We start from the raw sequence: 23695 nt of genomic DNA, 5'->3' as shown, positions 1-23695 counted from the left end.
ATATGAAAAGGGTTTTTCCGTACATAAGTTCTGGTACATAAGCAGAAAGTTTTGGAACAAAAGTACCTGGAAAGTTCTTGAAAGTACATAGTAGCTTCTGGTGAACTTGGAACACAACAAGTACCTTAAAGTAACTAGCAAGTTATGAGAGAGTTCCAGTAATTGCTAATTTGTCCACGGTTGTCGCAGAGTCACAATCAGTCATAATGTTCTCAGGTTGGAAGATCAAAGGAACGTCTTGTTGTTGAGTCACGCTAAATGAAAATTTGATCATGTTTTATGCTTTCTCATTTTTCAAATACATAGTTTCAAGTTTTAGCAGGTGGTTTTTAAAATTATATTTCTGCAATTACTTCAACTGCAGCGACCAAAATATGCTGGTTCTGAAAGTCCATCAGGAGTTTCTCTATTTTCAAAGCTCTTCAACGTGTTTGAACACTTTAAGTAATTTATAGACCCCTACACTATTGACCATGTTAAACTTTCTTTCTTTATTTACAAATTTTTCCCTCAACTTTCCTAATGTGAGAAAAAAAGTTTGAAGGAGCACAATTTCCTAAATTTTCCTTCGAATGATCCAAGTTTGGCAAACAACTTCATGCCTGCCTTTAGTTGTACTGGTTGTGCCACTGAACTTCTGTCTAAGTTTGGTTTTAAACAAGGGTAGTTGCATTTGATCAACAAAAGGTCCTCATAAAAACCTGAGTGTGTAATAAAACCTGATTGCCTGCACATCATTTCACCAGATGGAAGAAGAAACATTCTGCCAATTCCTGCAGAAAATGGCTAATATTTGTCAGGAGAGTTTACTTTACAGCAGCCCTTTATACTTAAATGGAATGTGATTAAATGCCACTAGAGTGAGTTTGTTCTCTGTTTAAGTTCTTCTGTAAAAGGAAAACAATTATGCCAACTATGTTTTAAAGTTTATGTAAATTCAGACAATTCCTATGAGAATTTACATGTAGCTCTAGAATACTGAGAGCGGACTGGTACCTATGTGGCTGGTTAGATATGTGAAATCCACATTTTAGCTTCAATTCAGCAATGGATGATGCAAATAAATAATAAATAGATGTAACCATGATGTTTACTTTTCACCCCGGATTGAGCCAGATGTTCTCTTCAATATGCATGGAAAATTTTGATGTTAGGTGTTTTCAACCCTGCTTCAGATAGCCATATTTTTCTGTTTAATCTGATTTTCACAGCTGTTATTTAGCTGAAACCAGTTTTCTTTGACCAAATTCTACAAAATAAGTCATTATTTTCACTGTCAGACACTCTCTCACTCAGCCTGGATACAAACATTCTTTTCATCAACAGAGGACAGGATTTAAATTATTTCCAGAAATGATAACAATCAGTGAAAAACAGCAATATACTGCCAAGAACAAAATGTCACTTTGACCTGTTTTCCAGCTGCGCTTTCAGATAGACAAAATTGTCCCTTTGACTTTGTAAACATGTGACTCATTCTGGATTAGAATAAATTCACAAAGCACAATCATTTTATAGAAGCGTGCATTTCTGTACATTTGGAGAGCTTGCCTTATGAATAATATCATAAGCCGTCGTTCTTGAATGCAGCAGACATACATTTACAGAAAACAAAGCTCATGCTTTTCCGCACAATGAGATGCAGTGGGGTCGGACATCTTTGACCTCTCTGATCTGTCATGAGACATGAATCATTTATTTGAAGCCTCTGGCCCCAGTTGGAAACTGAGAATAAAGCATTTTTCAGTAAGACTGGGCAGCAGTGGGACTTTGCTTTTTCTGCAGCAGCTATACAGCTTCAGATCACATAGTATATAACACTGAATGACTCCTTATAGAATCATAACTAGTTTTCATTTCATGCTTTGCCAAATACGGTCTGTGTTTGTGTTCAGCCGAAGCACAAGTTACAAAGAAATATTTTATCCTTGCAGGATGACCATAAAATATCTGTGGATGAAGTGGGAAAACGCTATGGAGTGGACCTGACACGGGTAACAGCACACACACACAGGGCTCCTGTATTTTCACTTACACACAAGCACACAATAAAGAGTTGCCATAATATCCCACATAAAGATGTAATCTGTGCTTGCCTTCCCCGGAAGGCAAAATGCAAACTGAGACCAAGCGCGTCTTTGGTTGATTTCGACCCACTGCGGCGCGCCCGGCTCACCTGGTCTGTCCTTCATCTTTAATCCCTCACACACACAAACAAACTTGCATTCTTTGATGCAAAAAAAAAAAAGAATCAAAAAAAAAATCCTACTATCGCATACACGGACAGATACAAGCACATCACAAAGCCTTTTTGCTGTAGCCACATTTGCTGCTTGCCGTAGGGTTGATATTGCGGCCTTGCAGGTGAAGTGAAGCAGATTTTATCTTGGTTAGATTATGAAAAAACAGAATCACTGGGAGCGCAGATAAAGGTTCAGGCAGCACAAATTAATTCAGTGCGAGTTCCTCAAAAGTCTAATAACATTTTTTGTATTCCAGGTATTTACAGTATATAAAGAGATTTTATGTAAATCAGACCATGACATCTGAGTAAAATGTTCAATAAAGTCCCAGCCAAGGAACTCTTACAGGCAGAGTCACCCAGTTTATTGTGCTTATTGTGTTAAATAGGCCAGGCAGGAATACTTGATGTTCTGCAGCTGAAGCAGTAAAATTGCCTTTAAGCCATGGTAGAAACTGGGCCGTTGTGTTGTAAAAAGATATCCACTGCAAGCAGAAGGACATTCATCCCTAAAAATTGCTCTCCCTCAGGGCCTGACCAACGCCAGAGCTGCAGAAGTTCTGGCCAGGGACGGTCCGAATGCGCTGACTCCGCCTCCCACCACCCCAGAGTGGGTCAAGTTCTGTCGTCAGCTGTTTGGTGGCTTCTCCATCCTGTTGTGGATTGGCGCTGTACTCTGTTTCCTGGCCTACAGCATCCAGATGGCTATGGAGGACGAGCCGGTCAATGACAACGTGAGAAAATGCATGTAAAAGCATTTAGCACATTATTCACACTGCCAAAGATGCAGCTCTGTCAAAGCATACATCTTCTTTACAGGTGACTTCATGCTCTAATTTAGGGGTGTCCTCATCAGGTTTTCTGCCCTCTGAGATTTTACATAATGCATACTGTGGCAATTGTAGACAGAAAAAAAAGGAGTAAACATTCGCAAAAACAAAATCTGGAAAAAAAACAAAAACAAGGAAATGTCTGAATTTTAAAACGCAAAAATTTGTCATAATTTTCAAAAAAATTTTCAAGGAAAAGGAAAAAACAAAGTTCCAAAACTGGATTATCTTTGACTTTTGAAACTCAAAAAATCTCCAATTTTTGAGACTCTATTTTCAACTTTTGAAATTCAGACATTTCCATGCTTTTTTTTTTCTTAAAAATTTCTGAGATTAATCTAAAATTTTTGACTTTTTCAGCTGAAATGACTTCCTTTTTTTCTTTCTACTATGGTCCTAATTCACCATCGTAGTTTTGAGTATTAAACGATTAATGTCCTGACCTGATATTTCGAAAACACATTTTAAAGAATGAGAAGTGAAGAAAGAGATTTGGCATTTCTTTTCTATTTTCTTTTATTTTATTTTATCCACCTTATTTATTATTTAACAGGCTGTGTAAATCAAATGCAAGTATATGTATATATATATATATATATATATGTATATATATATATATATATATATATGTATATATATATATATATATATATATATATATATATATATATATATATATATATGTATATATATATATATATATATATATATGTTGTGCAACAGTTTTATTTGCACAGGTGTGTTGTTTTGAGAGAAGTCTGACTACAACGTCACTTAACTGTAGATACTGTTCCTATTTGGAATAACATAAATTTTAGAATAAATATACATTTATATTTTATCCCTTGTTTTTATTTAACACCTGATCCAGTCTGAAACCACGTGACTGGTTCAGCATATCTCTATTTATGGTTACATTTTTCAGACAAACTTGTGCAAATTGTGTTTTATTAAAGTTTTGAAGAATAAGAAACTATTCTCACTTTGCAGTGATAACATGCTATACACATTATGGCTGCCAGATTGCAAAAAAACAGACATCAGAGTCAGCGCATCTCCAAAACTGCTGCTCTTGTGGGATGTTCCTGGTCTGCAGGGTTTACATCTGTCAAGCAGTTTGAGGAAGGAATGATGGGTCATCGATGTACATGGAGAACAAAGGCTGACCTGTGCAGTAAAACAAATGAGCTCGAAGTCAGTACTCTAAATACAGCACATTATAGTTTACGTGAGGCTATATAGTCGCAGACCAGTCTGGGTTTCCATGCCAACCTCTGTCCACCAACAGTGGGCATCTGAACATTTGAATCAGTCCAGAAAGGAAACGGAGAAGGTGGCCTGACCTGATTGTGATGAATAAGGTTTTTCCGCTGGGAAAAGCTCGAGTTATGTATCACACTTACCATACTTGCAAACCACCTACCTAAGCATTGTTGTTAATAACATTCCCTGATGGCTGGGGCCACTTTTAGTTGGATAAAAGATCCTGACAGAAAATAAAAATATCTCAACAATGGGTTTGACGTGTTGACTTTGCCTCCAAATTACCCAGACCTCGATGACATAAAGCATCTGTTCGATTTACCCAGGGTCACCTTACAACTTCCATGACGAAAACTATCTCATGCTAACATCTTGTTGCTACCGTAGCGCATGTCTTCACGGGTTTATTGGAGTGCATGGTTTAACATGTCATGTTTAACACACCATTAGACAGGCAATGTTATGCTTGAAGGCAAAACAATCAACTTTGAGTTTAGTTTCAACATCCTGGCTTTATTTTAATTTTTTTTAATTGCAGTTTATTTATTTATAAAACAATAAATTATCTTCTTTCTTGTTTCCTACAAAAAAAATCATAAATCTACTCAGATAAATTGCTCAAAGTTGCGTGAATGGACATGGCTATAGTTATAGTTTTGCTCAATTAAACATTCATATACAAAGTCAGACTGTTACTTTTTCTGCACAAACCTATCAGTCTAGTCCAACCCTGAGACTTATGAAGCTTTTTCTACCTAAACCTAATGAAATTGGATGAACAAGACCAGAAATCCAGTAAAAAAATAAAATAAAAATGGAAGCACTATATTTTTTTCCAGTAGTGTTTTGTTCTGCCATCTTAAGTGGAGAAACTGTAGCTCCAGCATGAGCTAAATTATCCCAGGAAAATTTAGTCTATTAATGACACAAATGCTTCAGCAAGATGCTACAATAGAATAACTTTTCACTAAAATAGTTTGGTTATTAAACAAGCCTCCCTGCTGTCAGGGACCATCACTTACTCAACATATTCAGAGGATTATTGAACAAAATTGCTTGACAATTCTAACAATACACCATAATGCCTTCACTTGTGGAAGGTTTCTCCCATTAAATGCAAAATTTTTAGCTCCCCATGCATTAGGTGCAGCTCCTGAATGTATGATGCTCTCTACATGCTGCCGGTTTAGTGAGAGCAAACGTGTGAGCTTTGCAGTCTCCAAAATCCATCTGCAAATGAGCACTCTCTATTAGTTTGCAGAACATAACATATTTTGCTATGCATGACCAACATTTTTTAGAAGAGAGCTCATTCAGTGTGGCTATAAATAACATTGGCAAATTGGCAGAAAACCTCAACAATGCTTTTTAAAGTAGCTTCGGTTACCATCAGTTATATATATTATAGTAGTTGAAATAAAATGAAATTGGTATGCATCTAATGTTTTACAAGCTCACCTGTTTGAATATTTGAAGGCACACTTCAAGGTCCGAAAAGGGGCAATTCTTCAACTTTAATGTGTAGCCTCACACCCAGACAATTCTTCAAAAACGTCCCCGAAAGTGGGCGGGACCAAGATACATGGAGGGGCGTGGCCAAGTGTTAACTTAATGACCTTATCTATTTAGTCACTTTTCTGACAAGCAAGTTCTGCACCTTATGGCTCTTTGTTACTAAAAAAAAGTAACAAAGAAAGTCTGTCTGTTATAGAAAGTTTATAACACAGACTTTCTTCTGTCATAGAAGACTTTGCATTATTGAGCACATAAAACATGAATTTTGACAGGATATCAGCAAAAAAGATCTTTATTTATGATTGAATTTTAATATATAGTAATTATTAATGACTATTAATGGATAAAGCAGGACATAAACAACCACAAACACAAATGGACAGTCTTTTTATAATAAGTCTATAGGTTATGTTGTTTGTCTTCAGAATTAGCACAAAATTTTAATGCATATCATTTTATTTTTGCAGCAAATCTTAGTTTGTTTTTATTTGCATTCTGTGTTGCAGCAATGCCCTTTGTTCAACACACACTCCTCTCCCGGAGACTAATAAAAACATGTTGATGTGACTTTGACTAAACATCAGCTGGTAATATGATACCCAGGAAAATTACATCATTCTAAATAAAAGACATAAATATGCAATATTAACTTAGGGTGGAGTGTGATGGGTAGCTCTTTTCTTCTAATGATTACAAAATAACATACTTGAAGGCATTCAGCAGCTTCACTTTTTCCTACATCTCTCAATAAAGATTGCCTCTTGGATTTTTCTTTAGTTATTTAAAGGCTTTATAAGCACTAGAGGCCTTTACTGAACAGTATTTTGACAAGAAAGAGAATTAGAAGATACGCAGCAAAAAGGCCGAGGCTTTGAACCCAAAGCAACCTCATCATGGTGCCCCTGCTTTAAAAGTTTTCCTGGTTTTGACTGTCTGCAGTGTGAGAACTGTCCCTGATTCCTCCCTGTTCTCAATGAGTGACATGTAAAAAAAAAAAAAAAGAAAATTCCTGGCACACCTTTGGAAAATTAGTCATGCCAACCATGGAGCAAATAAAGTAATCACCACTCATTCTGCACCTTATGGCTCTGAGTCATAACGCAATCATCATTCAGCTCTGACTATTCTCCAGTCAGCATTAAACCATTGCATAACATACAGTAGATACAGCCGTGCACGATCACGATAACCTTTATCTCCCTGCGATTAAATCTCTCCGTTCAGTACTGAGTGTGTAAAGCTGGATGCTCTGGTGAGCTGCTTCAAAGCCCTCACTGACTGCAGCTTTGACACTTTGTAAAATTCAGGCAGTTATTTAAGATTAAAATCATCTCCCACAGAGCCTCGCATATGCCTATTGTCGGATAAAAGCATATTCTCTAGTGATAAAAGTGTTCTGACATTTTCCGGTGTTGAAAATTGTCCTTAAATTGGATAATTATATGCAGAGTTTTAAGTTTCATGTTAGTTGTTTGCATATCGGCTGTTTCATGCTTAAAATGCTCAAACTCACCTGCCGGGACAGATGTAGCACCTACGATTCTGCACAGAAGGTGAGCGGAAGCAGTTTTCCTTCACATCAAGTAGAGGGAAAAATAAAGAGGAAAAAATCTGCAAATGCCATGAGGGACAAAACAGAACCAGAAGCTGCAAAGAAAACACTATATTTGTGGCAAATGCTAACTGTGACAGGGGATTTTCTGAGGATACAGATTTATTTCCTGGTTCAGAACATTTGCGCATCCACAGTAAAAAAAAAAAATAAGTCTTTCAAGAGGGAAACGGCAAGAATGTTCTGTTATTGCACTCAAATAAAAGCAGCACCATGGAAAAAGCAAACTTCTCATGGTTTAAGACTTTTATTTTCCAACAGTCCAAGGCAGAGAGTGCACCAGCTGGAGACGCTTTTATCCAGACTGACTGGCTGTCTTGTTTGTATCAGTGAGAGATGAACCCGTAGAAGCTTTTTCGCTGCATTGCTGAAAATAGATACCAAAAGCAAAACAACAATATGCCAGAACATATCTCTGAAAATGATACAAGACTACAAAGCAACAGTCACGCTCTTGGTGGCCCAACGGATCACAGTTTCAGACAGATGCTCTCTTGGACCAAAGCTGAATGTCAAGATGACAAAAAATTCAATTCTACAGATGCTTGTGAACTTCTGTAGCTGCAGCGATTTGTAGAAAAATTCATATCCCTTTGAACTAAAATGTTTATTCTGGGATTTTATTTGACAACCAAACATAAATATGTGGATAATTCTGAAGTGAAAGGAAAATGATGATCATCACAGTTTTCATTAAAAAATAAAAAAAAATCCCCCTTGATCTTACTTTTAAATTGAACCCATTCAATTAAAAAATTCCCTTAACAGTAAACTTTTGTTATTTTACTCAGAAAATACGGTTTTTTTGGGGAGGTGTGAATTCATAACTGAACTCTGATAAAACCAAAACTTTTGTTTGGTCGAGGTGAACTCTGGCGCGGTTCGGTGAGACTCCAAGCTGAGACTCCTCCAAAAGCAGGAAGCAGACTACAATGCATGGCATCCTGGGTAAATGCCAGGAAAACAAATGTGAAAGTCCAGGGCTAGCAGGAGAAATAGCTTGAGGTCATTTACCAAACCCCAAAGAGGAATCATCATGCAGCTAAAATATGAAAATACTCTTTTTGTTTACATTTCGTTATGAAGGATGTTGCGCTCTTCTTCAGAGGTTTTGTGTCGTTTACTTCAGTGATTCTTGGTGCAGCGCCCCCACAGGTGAGGAGGGGGAAGATGTTTTTCAAAGAGTTTAGTTCATTTGACACACTGCAGTGTGAAAGCGAACCTCACCAGCTGAAAATGTACCAAATGATGCAGAATGCAGCTGTTCTGTGGTGGCCTTAAAAATGAGAGAACATTGGGAATAAGAAGCATCATGAAGTCCAAGGGGTGCACCAGACAGGCCAGGGATGAAGTTTTAATTAGGTTGTAGAACAATATCCCAAGATTTGAACATTACAGAGCAATGTTTAATCCATCGTCTGAAAATAAACAGAGTGAAACTGAATGGACAAAACACTTTTCAGAGTTTTATTTGAAACCCCCTGCCCCCCAAAAAAACATTTACTTCACTTCATTCTTGTGCACTACGCTGTGTTGGTTAAAATAGTGATAAGTTTGTGGTGTTAATGTGACAAACTCTGGTAGTGGTCAAAGGTTATGAATACTTTTGCAAGGATTAGATTTCTCTTTAGCATTAAGTTCTGAGCAATTTAAAGATGCTTTCTGTGCTTTAGCATGCCTGAAATGAAGTCCATTAAGCAGGTAATGACGCTGTGTCCCCTGTGGCTCGCCTCCGTTTTCTTTCAGCTGTATCTGGGCGTGGTGCTGGCTGCCGTGGTGATCATCACTGGGTGCTTCTCCTACTTCCAAGAGTCCAAGACCTCTCGCATCATGGACTCGTTCAAGAAAATGGTGCCACAGGTACGGTGATGCATTAGGTGACTGATGTAGTATCAGAGCTTTCTGAATCAATAAGCTATCCCTCAAGTAGGGCTTACACACTCACTTGAGTGGAAACCTAATAAGCTTGCACAAAGGAAAATAAATGTTTGAGCCAACTCTGGATTGTGAGTGTGTTTGCATAAAAACTCCCCTCTCGTTATCCACCTCCAGCTCTTCGATTGCTTAATTCTTTAATCTATTTATGCTTTCCCCCTCCCTTTCCTTTGCCTCTTTCCCTTACCTATCTTTTTCGTCTTCCTCCTTTTCTTCCATATCAGCTTTTAATTTACTACTACCCCCTCTGGCAGCTCTTTTTTAAACATCTCTCTCCTCATCTTACTAAATCCTCTCTCTGTGCAAGATTTCCTGTCTCCTCCTGACAGTTTTTCTTCGTATTTATCTACATGCCAGCAAGCGATGGTTATTCGTGAGGGGGAGAAGTTGCAGATCAACGCAGAATTTGTTGTCTTGGGAGACCTGGTGGAGGTTAAAGGTGGAGACCGGGTTCCTGCTGACCTTCGGGTGATCTCTTCTAGCGGATGTAAGGTATTGGACTGAAGATCAAATCACAAAGTTTTAAGGTCTCACAGGTAGTTCTAGTGTCATTAAACTTAAACTGGGACTATTGTTTAAGGTTTAATTTGAGAAACTCCAAGGTTTGACGGTTTAAGTTGAGTGGATGTTTTAACATATTTAATCAGGGAACAGTTTGAGAATCTCATAGTTGGATAACCTTAAGTATAAGGATAATACAATCCAAATCTGCTTTTTTTATAATCTATATGTGATCTATATCTGACTTTTTCAAGGCAGTCTGAATGGTCTAATTTCAATCTTTTCACCCCCCAAATAGTCCGATCTGTGCCACCCCCATATGTGGTACTAATTCGGATACGTATCCGATTGTTTTCAAAACGTCTGGAGTCTGAACAGTCATGTTGTATCTTATCTGGCTTTAATTTCGCTGACAAGAGAAATGTCATAATTTCTCTTATCTCATAAGTCAGATGTGGAAAATCGGGATGTAAACAGTGGATAAAAATTATGATTATAAACCTAAGAGAGAAGTCTGTGTCACTAAACGCATCATGTCAAAGTCAGACATTCCTTGCTCTGACTAGCATTCAAACTTATCAAAAGAAGTTGCAGTCAATGCTCCACAAAAGGCCGTTGCTATTAGTGGTTGGGTTTAATTAGCAGAATGAACGACCGCACACACAAAAAGTCAATTTCAACAAAATACTGGAATTGAATATAAAATTTTATAATAAGCAATATGAACTTATATGCAGAAATTTCACCTTTCCAGTAGGCCGTCACCATGACAACTTAGCTAAAGTAATCTTTGACCCTCCGTATGATGTTTTGTTCTGCTAGTTTACAAATGTATAAGCTTTTAAAATGATTGCATCCTTGTTTTTTCTCTCATTAATATATACATGCTTGCAACCTTGGACACAAATTACCTTTGGACAGTGATGTATGTTATCTGGTGTTTTAAAAAACCTTCCTGCCTGAGCACTTGAGAGAAAAAGGTATAAAGAAATAATATAATAACGTATTTTTGCTTGGATTTAATAATTTGCCAACAACACATTGATTGTGGCCTAATGATGATACAAGAGGAAATTTATTTGGGTCAAGCATAGACTCAAAAGACCCTGCCATGGACTAAAAAACATAAAGAAACATAAAGAAAAAAGGATTTAAAAATCTGACTGATGATAAACCAGATGGTTTATCCAATTAGCTCTTCACCTGCTGCTGTTTTCTTTAAAAGTCTGACTTTTTCCAAACGTTATTCTTTGAAGAAATAAAAAAAAAAAACATCTGGAATTTCAGTTATAAGCTGAGAGTAACCAATTAGGAAGGGAAAAATATGTCACATCAGTTGCAAGAGCTTAAGGTATTATGATTTAGTACAGTTTACTCTTAAGGGTAATTTATTTCTTCCATTCAATTCACTTTAAAACTACTTTACTTGTCATAGTCGTGGGCTGGAAGGATCTCCAGTAGCTGTCAGTGTTGCGACACATCTGACGAGGCCTCTGACTGAAAACTGTTGCTGTATGACAGTATCAGGACTATCATGATGTGCTAACAGCTCAATTTATGGCCAGCAGAGATGACAATTTAACAATAACATGTCCTGGATGACACCTAATCCACCTCATTTGCTTTTGCTGCTCCTCTTTAAACCTTTGTTGGGTCATTTGATTAGAAAACCGAGAGACGTTTGAGTCAAGGATATGATCCCTGCTCATTGTGATTGGTGGAAAAGGTTACTGAACTTCGTTCCCTCTCTGCTTACAGCGCTGCACTTTTGGTTTTTTTGGACCCTTGCAGGTTTTTGGTACCTGACATGTATCTGTTTTTGCCTTCTTTTGGGACATTTCATACTGGCTTTGACAACCAAAGAAATTTTTCTGATTCTCTCTTTGATTAATCAAAGAGAAGAGTAAAACGGAAATATGATGTATGATAAAAACTCGGAAAATTATTTTTAATTCATTTGATTATTTTACTTTTAAAGTTATTTCAAGACAAAAGAAATGTAAATAACTTTGCAAAGGTAGTTCACAAACCAAAGTCATGACATTGTTACTTTGTCTTGTTACCATGGAGACATTTTCTATATTTTTACTTTGCATTTGTGAACAGTCATCACCTTTACTGCAAATGATTCCCATGGTCTGCTGAGAATATTAGTAGTTTTATCAGTTTCTCTCATATTTGATCATAAACCAAAAGGCTGGTTGTAAATCCAGTAACATGAAAATTACAGGACCCAAAGATTTTATGATAATCTGTTAAAACTCTGTCATTAGATTTATATTTTTGTAATTATTAACACACCAATGCTCTGTTTTATTGCTTTTGGGCAACTGGGATTGGAATCTCACTGCTGTCCTAAGTGTTTTATAATGAAATATTTGAACCTTTTTCAATTGTTTTGTCAAAAATATTAATTTTGATTCTCAAATGGAGATTTCTTAAGTAGGTCTTCTAACTTTTATCCCATCGATGATCTATAGTTTTACAGTCGAACCATTTTTTTTTGATTCTCATTATCTCAAAACTACTTTTAGCCACAGTTTTTCCATTCTGAAGTTCTCATCTTTTTATTTACAAAACTGGGTCAAATCCAAAGGACACAATCCTCTCTCATCTCGTCTGGCGCCCATCAGCATTGAAATTGAACATTTTATCCACGTCATCACCGGTGTGGCCGTCTTCCTGGGCATGAGCTTCTTCATCCTGTCGCTTATCCTGGGCTATACCTGGCTGGAGGCACTTTTGAGTTTCTCTTTAGAGATATTACAATAAAAATGTTCCTTTACGTTAACAAAATGCTAAAGTATTATTTCTGTTTTTGTAATCTTGGTTTTCTAATATCAATTAGTATATTAATCTATTGCCTTCTGTTTGACCAGAATATAAATAGGATATAATTGCAGGGTTTATATTTCTTAAATGCCCCTTAAACATGGAGGAAACATCAAAACGTGACAGAGTAGATGTGTGTTCAAAAATACAGAAAATGCTCAAATAAAAAATGCTTCCTATTATTTATATATTAGATATTTAATATTAATATTAATATTAAATTGCATGTTAGTGGTACAAACTTTCTTCAGATCTGAAATTAAAAGCCACAGATTTGTCATATTATTGTGATGATTTAAAAATGATTTCTGGTTCCTTTTCATCGTCTTTCTAGTAATTCTCTCCACCTTTATCTCCTTTAGTACGTCGGTGTCACTGGATAACATTTTCTCCATCTTTCCTCTTTTTTTCCTGTGAAGGTGGACAACTCGTCTCTGACAGGAGAATCTGAACCTCAGACTCGCTCCCCCGAGTTAACGCATGAAAATCCGCTGGAGACCCGAAACATCTGTTTCTTTTCCACCAACTGTGTCGAGGGTCAGTAGGCCAAATCCAACGAAGATTGCCTCTTATCTTCTCAGGATGGCTGTCTTCAAACCATTTGGTGCAAAAATTGTTATGACTCTGTCCAACCATGAAGGTGTTTCAGTGTAATAATGAGCTAAGCCAGCATTCCTCCATGTGTGCATCCTACACAAGAGTGAAGAATCTGATATTTATTAAAAAATGGATTGGCAGTGAGGCTTATATTTAAAATTAACTGGTTAGCTTTACCTCTAGTTGAAATGCTTTTGAATGTGTCGCAGTGTCAGATTCCTCTAAATTTATCCCATTCATCTTTGCAGCAGATTTTACAGGTGAAATCATAAAAGTGTTTCTCCTTGTTGGGTTTGGAAGATGTTTGTAAAAACTTTAACATTAATAGATATGAAAATTTTTTGGTCATAATAGAAAGATGTTCTTCACTTTGTCTTTTAAGAACAATGTAATTGTGAGACGTGCATATTTTTTAAGATCGCTCAAAACAAAACAAAGTTTGACTTAAAGTCCACTACCTTCACTCACACTGTAATTTCACTTTTCATAAACAATGCAACACTTCAACTATTCATCTACTGCTTTGACTAACTACAGATAAAGAATTTATGGGTCTTTTAAAGTTATTTAACAAATTTAAAACTTTGTCAGAGGAAAAACTCTTTATTCTTTTGCTTTATGCAAGAAGTCTATGGTTCAATTATTGTGAATTCTTGAATGAATATGGAGTTAATTGAAGATTTTTAAATGATTTTAAATATACTCTAAATGGAATTGTTGACTTATTAAAACTTGACAACAGAAAAAGGAACTAATCAATTTCTGACACTGATTTTGCCCTTTGATAATTTTGTACCTTTGTGGCTTTAGACATGTTGTACTGCCCATAGAAACATTACATCAGGATAATCAATAAAAATCACTTCAGCTGTCAGTGATTTTAATGCCATGGTGGACAGGTACAAGCCAGCTGGATGGATGTTTTGCTCAAACACCTAGTTTAGCATCTGTTTAGTTGCCCAGTCGTCAGTCTCTAGCAGGCACCTATAATTCATCTCCATCTATCACAGCTCTGCATTCAGCCATCATCTTCAGTATCAGACCTCCTTCATGTTCACAATAGACATTATTTACCTTCTGTCATGACTTCCTCACTATAAACACTCATTATTCCTTTTTCATGTTCCTCACAGAGACAGCATCAGGCCACCAGTCTGAAAGCTGCTTCTGACACTTTGTGATCTACCATGAATTTTCTTTAGAGAGCTCCTATTACAAAGAAAAATATGTTGATAAAAATATTTTGTTTTTTTGAGGCTTCCAATTGAAATACTTACCGATTTGATCAATTATTTCAGGCTTCCCTTTGTATGTTGATGTGAAGTTAATGACCTTTAATGTTAGATTACTTTGTCGTTTTTACCCAACGTTTAGTGTACAACTAACTCAGAGCTTCTGCCTCCCATCAGGCACTGCTTGTGGCATTGTGATAGCCACTGGTGACAAGACTGTGATGGGCCGCATCGCCACCCTGGCGTCTGAACTGGAGGTGCGCCAGACGCCCATCAGCGTCGAAATTGAACATTTCATCCACATCATCACCGGTGTGGCCGTCTTCCTGGGCATGAGCTTCTTCATCCTGTCGCTTATCCTGGGCTACACCTGGCTGGAGGCCGTCATCTTCCTCATCGGCATCATAGTGGCCAACGTGCCTGAAGGCCTGCTGGCCACGGTCACGGTGAGGAGGGCAAAGGGTTTGGTTTAATGGGAGCGGAGAAGTTTTCTGATTAGAGAAGTTTATTCTGAACAAACACGCTTTAGTCCCCTGCAGGCCAAAACTGGCAAAAGTGGTGATTATTTTTTCACTGGCTAAACAACACAATAAATAACAAAAAAAAAAAACTTTATATCAAGATCAAGATCCAAAACATAAAAAGAATTTTGTACTGTTAACTAAGAAAAACAAACTATTTCCATATTTTTTGGGTCATAGATTCTTTTCTTGTTGGCCAAAGTTTTACCATTTTTGACATGTGGTCTTGGATCACACAGAAACATTTCAAGGGCCACGAATGGCCCCCAAGCCACACTTAGGACACCACTGTTGTACACTATAAAACACAAAATCTTACCAAGTATTTTTGTTTAGTTTTTAGTGCAAATATCTTAGTACACTTGAAATAAGACAAACAAAATTAAGTAACTTTTCAGCAAGACGTAATGAGTTGTTTTAAGTAAATAATTCTTGGATATATATTAAAAATATATATGTATAAAAAATATAAACAGTTATAACAAGTGTTTATAAAATGACATTTTTCCTGTTTTAAGTTTAAAAAAATGTCAGTGGAATTATTAGTGTTTGCATTTACATCCAAACATTATTAACCTAAAACAAACTTATTAAACTAGCTGAAAAGTTACTTTTTCTTCATTCAAATGTACTAAAATATTTGCACTAAAAAAGACAAAAATATTTGTGGGATTTTGTTAAGGAAATGTTCCATTTGGTACAAATTATTAAAGAATAATACTTTTTTGTGGTGTCAAAAATATGCTTCTGGTTTACATTCATCATATGCCTGAATTTAATATTTTGGACTTTTCATCAGATATTTTAACAGTCTTTTTCCAGGGTGGTGTGATTACACAATAATCAACACCAGGGATGTTTTGAAAAACAAACATTTACTGAAAAAATTTGAATTTATGCCCTTCTTATTGTTTGGCAAGATGTCCATTAATGTGTTGCATCTGTACAAAATATTTTTAGGTGCCTTCTAAGGCATATGGCATAAATCTAATTAAATATTTCACTGCTCTTCTTGTTAATGAATCAGTTTGGATAATACACACATTTTTTAAAAGGGTTAAATCTGAGGCTCCTCCATATCTTGTCTAGGCCAAAACTGGCTTTGATGTGCAGATTTTGGGTGATGTTTTCATCACCATATGCTGCCACCACCATGTTAGACAATTCTAAACCTCATTCTGGCTCTTTTAAGCATTCTTCATCTGACCATAAAACCTTTTCCTGGATAGGTTTTTATTGTCCATCATGTAGCCAGATATACATTTCCAACTGAGTTTGTTGGTGTCGCTTTTCCAGCTGCAGGTTTGAGCGTTTGTGGTTCTTGTGTTATTTTTGAACATCTTAACCCAATTTCCTTTCACCTCATGTGGCAGCCTGGTCCAGATAGGTGAAACGTGGGCACAGTTTGTTTTTTTTGGTTTCTAGAGGAAAGTGATGCCAAACAAATACCAAAACTGGTTGTGGAATAGACGCAGTGGGGTAATGTCAAGCTTCTGGAATGACCTTCCCAAAGCTCCCATCTCTGCATTAAAAATTTATGTTAAAAAGCTGGACACATGCCAGGAAACAAGCCATTTTAAATAAACCAATTAAAATGAACTTCTGCCAAGATGAGTGGCTAAATCTCCAGACAGAATCATGCCAGAAGCTTGCTGATGGCTACTTTAAAAAATCAGTAGTTAAGTTGTTCACTTCTCAAGGGAGATCTACCAAAATATTAATGAGTGTGTATACATTCATTCATTCATCTCTCTTTTTGATTTCCTATTTTTAAGCTATTGAAAGAAAGTTGATATTAGGCTTTCAAAAGAATAATTATAGTATATATCCGTTGAGACAAATCTGGTTGTTTTACCACAAGCATTTTGCTTTAGTTATATTTTCTAAGAAGAACCAAAAAGATGCAAGAAAAAAATTAGTACATAAAAATTGAACTTTATGGTGGATTGAATGTGATGTTTGATTTATTTTTGTGAACTCAACCAAATAGTTTTAGTTTACACAGAGTATGATTAGCATTTAAAGCTGTTTGTCAGATTACTTTGCTATTTGGAGCAAAGCAATTCAAACTACACTGAATGAAGTCTGGTGACTCATTTTCTCTCTCTCTCTCTGTCAGTGCAGTCAGTTGATGTCTAAAAAAAGACACATTGGCTGTCGGGGAAATAACTTCCTTTTCAGAGCAACAGTAATTGTTTGAACATAGATAAATGATTTAAAAAAAGTTAATATATGGAAAATTGTTGTAGATTTGGAGATTGTCATCTGCCCAATGTCTCTTCTCCACACAGATGTTGCTCTTGCATTCAACCAAAGATCACTTGTTATTCAGTATTAGCTCAGCCTGTAAAGATAAACTATGTTTCTGACATTTTTGTTGCTTCTTGTCTACACACGTTCATATTTTTATGCAGATTTGATGCACATTCATATGCAGACATATTTATATGCAGATACGTTTATCCTGAGATTAGAGGTACGGTGACAAGCTGCAAAAAGCTCCCTGTTTTCTGTCAGATTACGTCACAGTTTGCAGAACCCCTTGGCAATCCAGTACAGAGTGAAAAAAGTGTTTAGCGTCAGCTTAAGTCAGATGATTTACAACACATTCTGTATTTGATTTTCATTATCCAGCATGCCAGGTTCATTCTACAGAAAGGTTTAGCTCAAGATGAACCCTGTTATCTAAGTCTAACTTTGGTTTAGCCAGTGTTTAAATCATACCGTTTAAACCCAATGCAACCATGGTTTAAGAAACAAACAAACAAAAAAGCACCCACTATTAATTATTTTATTTTGTTGCGGACACGAGGGGATCTCTATCAGGAGCTAAAATGATTTAAATCTGCTCTCCACACTCACCACAGATTTCACCACATCATTATTTATTAAACTGAGAAGGATCAAAAATTTAAACATGTAAAAGTACTCTCTGAAAACTCAAAAGCCTCAGAGAAAGAAAGTGTATTAAAAAGTGCATGTATTTACCAAAACTGTTAGAGGTTTTAAAAGCTAAACTTACTCTGATCATCACGTTTACTGAATAACAGTGCCAAAAAAAAAAAAAAGAAAACAATGAGGTAAAGTTTACTTTTCATTACTAATATAGATTTTAGATAGTGGAGAGTTATTGTTAAATTTTTTAACTTCATAAACTTGCAAAACGAGGCTTTGAGCTTTGGTCTCGCCCACAGGGACAGCTGTGTCTGACAGGGAGCTGCAGCATCCAATAAAATGAGTTCTTTATCTAACCAACATCATAAATGGTGAAAGATTGTTAACATTATAAGGAATACCCAGTTTCATTTATGGACTCCATAATATGCATGATTAATACCAATTATAGAGCTTTACAAGCACAGAAGTGGATAGCAACCACTTACTTTTACTGGAGTAATAATATGTTGAATTAGTAATGCGCTACCAGTGCACAAAAATAGGCAGTGATTTAAGAACATTTTATAGTGTAAAACCAGGTAATGCAGGTTTTAGTTGAGAACTGTGATACTTATCTCTAAATTTGGCCTTGATTGGCCTGGTTTGATTCTTGGGATTGGCTTGGAGTATTTCCAGTTGTAAATTTCTGTTGTCACGCTCTGCCATGTGATCTGCTATGTCACTTCCACAGTCCTGATATTGTGTTTTTGGTTCATTAGTTCAGTTTACAAAACATGGAAATAGAACTAATTACACCTGAGGCTTCCTGGATCCTAACGCGCTCTCTGAAGTGATTCATAATGAAAAGTTGAAACGTTTCACTGTCGAAATGAAGTTTTCCTTTGGCAATAAGGAGGATGAGCTGAGACTGATGGTAATGGCGTTTGAAATGCTATCAGTCGACACTTCACTAGTCACAGCAAATGAATTAACGTTCAGTGACTGGTTTCTTTTAGCATCATTCTCTTTAAACACACTAATTATGAATTTTAATGTGTATCTCTTAGATATTTGGTGGAATGTTGCCATCAGTCTGAATTTGTTTGTGTTGAAGAATCTATTGGAGCTTATGGTGTGTATGTTCGTCCAGTCTTTTTATTCTGTATGTGACTCTTAACTGGCTGTTTACCAGTCAAACACACACACACGCACACACACACACACGCCCTCTCATTCTCTTACCAGGCACCTTCACCACGCATGGTTTCACAAGCACAAGCGCTTGAATGCACCACTGCATTCATATGCTCTTTGCGCTCGTCAAGTAACAATCAACCATCCTCCAATCTCCTCCTCTTCCTCTCCTCTTTCATCCTCCCAGGTGTGCCTGACGCTCACTGCCAAGCGAATGGCCAAGAAGAACTGCCTGGTGAAGAACCTGGAGGCCGTAGAGACTCTCGGCTCCACCTCCACCATCTGCTCCGACAAGACGGGCACGCTGACCCAGAACCGCATGACCGTGGCCCACATGTGGTTTGACAATCAGATCCACGAAGCGGACACCACCGAGGACCAGAGCGGTAAGACAGAAATGAGTTCAAACAGTAGAGGAGCAGGAGAGATCTGGAAAAATGAGGATTTACCATGTCAACATTTTTCTCAGTAAATGTTTCCAAGTGATCAACACAAAAATCGGCAAGCTGGAAATTAGTCTAGAATTTAAGTTTTATGTAATAAAGTATTAAATACGTTTACTCAAATCTAGCAGCTTCATTTTGTTTCTCTGAAGCCAGAATGTTTTCTTGGATCAAAGGCCCACCCTGTTTTCATCTACAAATTCTTGAAAGAAATTTCCAAATCTTTTTCTTTCTTTAATTTTATGACGTTTGCCAGTATAATAAACAGAGAAAATATCTCACACCTTGACATTCTGAGTCCCAAACTTCACTGTTGCTGTTATATTTTTGGGGGGATCAGTGTTGTAATTTGTCTCAGTTCAATAGAAGTGAACTCTGGTGCAGTTTGAATGCATATGTGGATGCCAAGTGTGGAGACTGCTCCAAAAGCAGGACGTGGACTACAGTGCAAGGCATTCTGGGTAAATACAACCAAAGCAAACACCCAAGCCTAGCGCTAGCTGGAGAAATGGCTTGTGGTCTTTTATCCTACCATTCCTTAAATCTGATGATGATCCATTTTTGTTTACATTTTGCAAAGAAGGAAGTTGTGCTCATCTCTTCTTCAGAGATATTCATGTTGTTTCCTTCAGTGGTTTTTGGTGTAGCGCCCTCACATGGAAAGGAGCGGACAGGATTTCCTAGGAGTTTACATTGTTTGACACATTGCAGTGTGAAAGGAAACTCCAGCAGCTGAAAATGGATCAAATGTGGCTGTTTTGGTCCCCAATCGGACCGAGTCTACCGGACTATCAGGTGTGAAAACACCCTAACAGGCATTTTCTTCAACAGTGAAGTCTTGTGCAGTGAGTCTGAAAGCAGAAATTTCTGTTTTTTGAACTCTTTGTTCTTTTCATGGAAAAAATGTGTTCCTGCAAATTCGCTGTCTCTGAGGAGTCCCTTGTTACTGGTCTGTAGCTGGATTACTGGATTAATGAGCTCATGGTCAACTCAGGTTGATGGTGAAATTGTTTCAATTTGTACTCACTGGATTATAGGATTATGGTCCTAACTGTGTTGAAAAAGGTTTCCTTGTCACTCAGTAGTCTGTCTCACTAGGAGAGATACTAGTGCGACAGATAGACTGATAAATATTCTGAGATATTTCAGCTGGTTTCTGAAATTTTCATGCCTTGTTGGACCTCTTTTGCGTCATCTATTTATCTATTTATTTAGATTTCTTGAAATGTATCCGAAATCTGCTGTCAGTTTCATTATTACAAGCATTTTAGAAATACATTTACAGAGAAAAATGTTGATGTGTTCCACAGTCAGTTCTCCTGCTGTAAATTAAGGAAGTTCAATTTATAGAGTGTGAGGGAATGCAGGAAGGAGGAATGGGACCACCTGCCAAAATTCATCTGGCCAATAGTTCCACTGCCAGCAAACATGACCGTTCACTCTGCTGGTTTCATTAATTGAGAAGAAGTGTGCAGTGGGTGGCACAACCCACAGCTCTTCCTCAGCAGGACTGCCGCTGCGCAGCCAATCGGATTCCTGCCTCCTACCACTGAAGGATATATGAAGCCAAAATTCATCGAGAAGCCTCCAGCATTAACCAAAAGGTTGGGCAGAAAAGGAGCAGGTGTTCCATGCATAATAATGAGCACTGACTACTCTGTCATCTTTCATTGAGTAGCCGGTGGTTTTGAGAGAAGAAAACGACATGCTGCATTTTGTTTTTGCAACTGCTGCAGATTTTATGAGGCTTCTCCTCCCATGTTTGTCACTCTCAACAACTCCAGCCACAAGCTGCCTGTCTGTTTACACAGTAGCACTGACATTGAGTACTCCGACATGCAGGCAAATATGAAAAATGAATGCAGCAGACTGCAGGTCATTTTCAATTCGATTGGGTGGCTAGGCCTCAAATTTTCATGCAAACTATTTCCTACTAGCTCTTATTTTGGAGACATTCCAGGTAAAAAAAAGAAAAGGGTTTTATTTCCCAGACTGGGGAACTGAAAATTATTTCTATCAAAGAAAAACAGTTTTCTTAACTTAAGTGACCTCGATATATGTTATTTAGCTGCAATATCCAGTGCCACTCTGTGAACCCAGAGTTGAGTCAGTTGAATGAATACTGAATGAGCTCTGTTTAAATAAAGTCTAACGCAGGTCCCTCTCCACTGCTCCCAGGTTGCGGTTTTGACAAGAACTCTGGTACTTGGCTGTGCCTGTCCCGCGTGGCTGGTCTGTGCAATCGAGCCGTTTTCAAACCCGGACAGGAGAACTTCCCCATCCTGATGGTACCCGCAATCCACACACAGTCTGACACGCACTATAACACAAGTTTTCAACATCAAGCTGCAGGCTCATGAATTATCTCGACTCTTTACAGCAGTGGCACACAATCCATTTGGTTTAATGCAAGGCCATTATGAGCCGGCTTTTTTATGTGGATCAACTAATGCATGCACATAATTCATGAGACATGATTTTGCCTACTGCTTTGCCAGTAGGGTGAAGTTAACAACATAAGGGGAGCGTCAGGTGAGCTGTCGCTCAGAAAGAAGCCTTGTTAAAATAAGTATTTGATCCCTATACATTAAAGAAGTATGGCATAAATATGCAGGTACAATATGAAAACAAGAGTAGACTTCTTAAATTATAAGACTTTTTGAATGTCTACTGGAATGAAGACACTATCATCCAATAGCCAATTTTCTTATTGCTTTCCCTCCAGCTAGTAAATAAAATAAATTTTAGAGAAGGATCAACACATCATGGCACCAATTTCAGTGTTCAACATTTATAGAAATGAAGCAACAGCAAGAAAGTAAAGAAAAAAAAAAGTCAAATAAAATTTTACCACATGCATTTTCTATCACTGATGTAGAACCTTAAATCTTTTCAGCATTATGAACCATTCTGAGTATCTTGCTGTGAGTCTTTGTGGTCTTGCCCTTTCTTGGCAGGTTTTTCTGGCTGTCATGTATGTTTTCAGACAGTTTCTATTAGAGATTTCTTCATTTTACTGATAAATGAAAACCAGAATTTTGAAAACTGCTGCTTGTATTCACTCAGGTTGTCTTTGCTTGATATTAAAATGTGTTTAATGAACCAAAACATTTAGATATGAGGGGGGAAAAGCAAATCTGTTGGAAGCAAATTTTATTTCACACTACAACTTTTTTTTTTTATTTCTAAGCACAAAACTCATTAAATATACAGTCATGTATATTTCAGTGATTCTCTGCTGTAGGTGCTAAAGTAAATGTCAGACAAATCTCTGGACTCAAGAACCAAACAATTATTTAAATCTGTTTCTACAGTAACAAACAACATCACTGCGGACTAAATGGTTTCATTGCCTTTGCTGATTTACTTCAACCTGAGAGCCACTTCAGTTCCATGTTGCAGTATCAGTTTAAATGCTTCTTTTAGCAAACCGTTGTAACCTGAGTTTTGTTTAAAGATACATAAATAAAGGAGTATTTGACTTTTGTTTCTTGAAGATATCTTGCCTCGCATCTCAACCTGCTGAAGTGGATTAGAGAACCTGAAAAAAAACAATTCTGACTTTATTCCCAGAATTCACCTGAGCTTTTCTAAATATATAAAAAAGTAACAAGATAGAATTTCTTCAACATGTTTAAATATACTGAGAGGTTGAATTATTCTAAAATTGTACGTAGGAGATACTGAGAAAAAAACATAAATATGCATGATAGTTTGGAAGGTGCTTTGCTTGACAGACCAACAGTAAGAAAAATAGTTCTACCTAACAAACGTTGCATTTCACACTTACACGCTTAACCTCACAAGTAAAAACACACATAGAGAATTATTCAGTACACCCTGAGAAATAACTCACCCACACTAACAAAAACACACACACTGCTGAGTAGGTAAGTCAATATTATCCCAATGTTCTAGCAGCAGCTTTCCTCCAGCCTGTGCTTCATTGACCTGAAGGAATTCTCAGTGTGGCTCGCAGTTATTGGATTACAACTTCTTCTGTGTGAGGACAAACGCCTCTGCTGAAGCCTGTCTGTCCCTCGTGGTGCCCGGCTTCCTCCAGGCACAGAGCAACAGATGTGTCTCCTGACAGCAGTCAAA

The 23695-nt window shown here is 37.1% G+C and overlaps 1 protein-coding gene across 1 annotated transcript in view; it reads left to right on the top strand.

The window, feature by feature from the left end:
* atp1a2a (ATPase Na+/K+ transporting subunit alpha 2a) overlaps positions 1–23695 on the top strand; it is a 56113-nt gene that overhangs the window by 3640 nt on the left and 28778 nt on the right. Inside the window, exons 3-10 of the mRNA XM_044135367.1 lie at positions 1935–1994; positions 2773–2976; positions 9209–9322; positions 9755–9889; positions 13150–13267; positions 14737–15005; positions 19339–19537; positions 21773–21882. Coding sequence (XP_043991302.1) covers positions 1935–1994; positions 2773–2976; positions 9209–9322; positions 9755–9889; positions 13150–13267; positions 14737–15005; positions 19339–19537; positions 21773–21882 — 1209 coding nt within the window. The remainder of the gene's footprint in view (positions 1–1934; positions 1995–2772; positions 2977–9208; positions 9323–9754; positions 9890–13149; positions 13268–14736; positions 15006–19338; positions 19538–21772; positions 21883–23695) is intronic.

This window comes from Gambusia affinis, linkage group LG12 (genome assembly GCF_019740435.1).
Source record: "Gambusia affinis linkage group LG12, SWU_Gaff_1.0, whole genome shotgun sequence".
Classification (NCBI taxonomy): Eukaryota; Metazoa; Chordata; class Actinopteri; order Cyprinodontiformes; family Poeciliidae; genus Gambusia; species Gambusia affinis.
Note: the sequence above shows the minus strand (reverse complement) of the source record. Positions and strands in the feature narration are given on the sequence as shown.